Here is a 3,923-nt window from a genome sequence, read left to right as displayed (position 1 = left end):
ATACTTTAATAATACTCCATCCATACAATACAATGATACAATAAAATAATCCCATTTTGAATTCAATCTAATCGATGATCCCAATCCAGTTCCTAAACTTTCCAAAACATCTTAAATAAATCACTTTTCAAAGCTTCAACCTAACACTATTACAGTATTACATTTCTTGTTCTAGTAATCTCGATAATATATACACAAAACGAACACAGTAACGTACAATATCACGTAGTAAGAGAAATACATTAATACTGTCATTAATCATCAGTATGTTTGTAATACCAAAATGGAGAGTTCTTCGCAGGCATTGAAGAATCGCAACACACTTCCATTCGTTCAAGAAATCGTTTCTCACTGGATCTCAACATAGCTGGCAGCGGTAAACAAACACCTTTTTCCATGCATCGTAGATGCCTAGGTTTAATCCGATTCTCTAAACTGAACGAAAAGTACTGCGGAAACTCGACCAGTTCCTTCAAATCCCGTCCCATTTCCGAAACAAAGTAATTGAATTTCGGTTCAAGATTCTCCTTTATACTGTAACAGAACAACGAAGGGAATCGTCTGAAAATCAACATTGTATCATCGTATGAGATTCCTATGTTTTCATGAAAGTATTCGATGCGTGGGATGAGTTTGTCTTCTACGGAGCTGGATAATAGGTGCGCGTGTTTGTTAATCTCGGCGATACCGATTGTACCTTGGAGGAAGTAGAGAGTGGGGCGTAAGCGTGTTTTGATGTCGGAGGTGAGTAGTCTCGGGCGGCGGTGGATGACGTGGCGGAGATGGTGACTGCGGACGTGGGCTTCACGGAGGAGGAAGGTGATGGCGGAGATGATGGACGGAAGCGGTAGGGTGAGGATTTCGGGGCAAATGGAAACAAGGCGGTTAAGGGCGGGCCCCGGAAGGGGAATGGTGGTTGAGAGAAAGGAGACGGTGGATTTGATGTGGGATAGGGAGGTTGAGATGAGGGGTGGGTGGGTATTGAGGAGAGGGATTAAGTCGATTCCGAATGAATCGAGGTAAACGAGTTTTTCTTGGAGTTCGAAGGCGGTGTTGGTGGCGGAGATGGGTGGTGGGGGAGAGGGTTTGGGGGAAATTAGGGTGGTTTTGGAAGTAGGTTGAAGGAGGTGTTTGGGTGGAGGATTGTATGCAAATTCTTTTGTGCTCAATTCTTCCACCTATAAAAGAATACATTAATTTATTTATCTATAAAAGAAATCACCTGCATAATTAATAATATTAATAAGTGCCAACATACAAAAAAGGGTGTTAACAAGTCAGAACGAGCTGCTCAAGCTCAAACTCGATCAACTCAAGCTCGAACTTGAACAGATATTACTGCTCAATCAGTTTAGGAGCAGAGCATAAGAGAGTTAGTATGAGTGGTACGCCTTGATTTACCTTAAAAATGGAGCCTGGTTTACATAACTATTTATTGTAATTGTAATGCACAGGATTTACCTCCAAGACCACAAATATAAATATGATCTTAAGTGAGATGGACGTCGAACTATCAAAGGATATAATAGAGCAACTCGAGTTACCAAGATTAGATATTTAAGCAAAAATTCAAATTTCTAGCTGAGCATGAAAATCAAGTGATAACAAATTATTCGAGCTCAAGCACAATGACCCTATCTTCATATCGGATTGTAATTGTAATACCCCTGCGTACAAGTACCGCATTCGAAATGTGTTCCTTTTGTAATTTCAAAATTTAGGTACTAGTTGAAATAATTGAAGTGTTTATTCTACTAGAACTGCAAATTCTACAAAAACTGAAAGCTGTGAAGTAGAATCAACTCTAAGCAGTGTTGGGATTGCATAATTTGATGGTGGATTTATCATTATCCATCATAAATAAGCACTAAAACACAACATTCTGTAGAATAAAAAATAAATAAAAAAAATAGATATGCATAATATAACACCAAATTTAAAATAAAAAAGGTAAAGTTAGGGCTAAATATACATATCAAGAATGTAGATTGACCTATAACTTAAATTCTGACATAAGCAATGATATCCAGAGCAGATAATAAAGAGAGAAAAAAATGCAAAATTCATAAAAACAAAATATACGAGTAAATTTAATTGAGGATAACATTAAAATTAGGGCAGACCTTTTTGAGATGGATTGGGCGAATGGTGTCGGTATCGGAGGTTGAAGTGATAGCGGAAACGGTGGAAGGTCTTCTAATCCTGCCGGATAGTTTCGTGACAGCGGCGGAGGTGGTGGTTGTGGTTGTGGTTGTGGTTGTGGAGAATGAGGAGGAAGAACAACAAGGGATAAGAGTAACGGGAAGGTATGATTTAGATGTAAGAGGATGATAGGAAGAAGATGAAGTTAAATCAAAGAGATAATGGCTCAGTGGCCTTGTTGTTGATGATGAGGACCAGACCTCCATTGTTGTGTTACCTGATGAGCCTCACCATTATTTTTATTTCTAGTGCTACTATAATAAATACTTTTTTTTTTGGCAAAAGAAAATTGAAATTGAAAAAAAATTCAAAAAAAAAAAAAATTTCGAAAAAAAAAATTATCTCAAAATTTTGTTTTTTCAAAAAAAATTTTAACAATCACATGTGATTCCACATGTCAATCATGATTGTAAACCCAATCACATGTGATTATGTATGTCAAATCCAATCACATGTGATTGTACAATTCAATCACATGTAATTGTGCAGGTAAATAAAAAAAAAATTTCGAAAAAAAATTTCTTTAAATTTTTTTGTCGAAAAAAACAATTTTTTGAATTTTTTTCAATCACATGTGATTTTCGCGTCACATGACGCGCTCTCTTTCATCCCTTGAATCTTCAAATGAATATTCCTCTTGAAATAAAATCAATATTCAATATACTTCACCAAAACAGTGAAGAAAAACAGTGAAAAATTGAACACATTACAATACACATGAGATGGGCTTATAAATAGATACCCACTTGAATTACATGAAACAAATAAGTTTAGAGGAATACATATTCAGAAGCAAAAAACATCAAGTCTACAACAAATACATGATTAATAGCCATAGACATTTTTAGACAAATACCCAAGATTGATTCGACCATAAATAGAATTGATAGTTCTCGTACACTTTCGCGTTGATTAGCCATTGTAAAACCTTTAACCTTTAACTTTATCCGCTCCACACTTGCAGCCCAACTCATATATGAGCCATTAAAGACCAATTTGTAACGCGCAATCCATATATTCCATAGAATAGCCGGACCAATAAGATTCCAAAATTTTGACGCCTTGATCCCCAAACCATTACACCAATAATGAGATTCCACCACTTTATTACATGGCTATGCAATATCGTTCAAATAGTTAATCAATATAAATCCTCCACTTGTGTGTTTAATCCATTGAAAAATCAGTGAACCTTACATACGTACAAAAAGGCCTCCGCTACTGTTTTGATGTGTAAAACCACTACGCATCCTTTATCCTTATTCCCAATTCACCTAATGTTCCACGTTGCAATCTTCATTGTTTGGATTTGTTTGGATGTTCGCTACTATTGAACATACCCTCAAAAAATCCCCATAACTCCTCCTTTCTTTCGGATTCTTCTTTGGATTTAAATCTTGCCATTAACCTTGATAGGTTTTATAGCAAGTCCTAAACCTTGTTGTTCTTCTTCGATTGCATCATGCTCGTCAAGTTCTTGTTCTGTTGAATCCGAATCCACCACCTCAGCTAATTCTCTAGCCTTTTCTTATTCTTTTTTTTTTTCTTGACTCTTTGAAGGGCTACGTAGTGGCATACAACTCGCGTCTTTCTTATTTAAAGCTTTAGATTTATGCGCGCTCTTTTTATACATAGCACAAGTTGATTTGCAATTCAAAGTTGGGCAACGAAGCTTGTCTTATTTTTCATGGGAATGGCGAGCATAATGAAAAAAAAAAAAA

The 3,923-nt window shown here is 36.3% G+C and overlaps 1 protein-coding gene across 1 annotated transcript; it reads right to left on the bottom strand.

Moving 5' to 3' along the window:
• On the bottom strand, positions 1 to 2,421 carry LOC139853312 (protein SEEDLING LETHAL 1, chloroplastic-like). Its single transcript, XM_071842684.1, has 2 exons — positions 2,124 to 2,421; positions 1 to 1,178 (listed from the first exon to the last, which is right to left on the bottom strand). Exons 1-2 carry the CDS (start codon positions 2,406 to 2,408, stop codon positions 255 to 257), a joined length of 1,209 nt encoding a protein of 402 aa, XP_071698785.1. The 5' UTR covers positions 2,409 to 2,421; the 3' UTR covers positions 1 to 254.
• Between the last annotated feature and the right edge of the window lie 1,502 nt (positions 2,422 to 3,923).

Source organism: Rutidosis leptorrhynchoides, chromosome 6, assembly GCF_046630445.1.
Source record: "Rutidosis leptorrhynchoides isolate AG116_Rl617_1_P2 chromosome 6, CSIRO_AGI_Rlap_v1, whole genome shotgun sequence".
Classification (NCBI taxonomy): Eukaryota; Viridiplantae; Streptophyta; class Magnoliopsida; order Asterales; family Asteraceae; genus Rutidosis; species Rutidosis leptorrhynchoides.
This window is presented reverse-complemented; position numbering and strand designations above follow the sequence as displayed.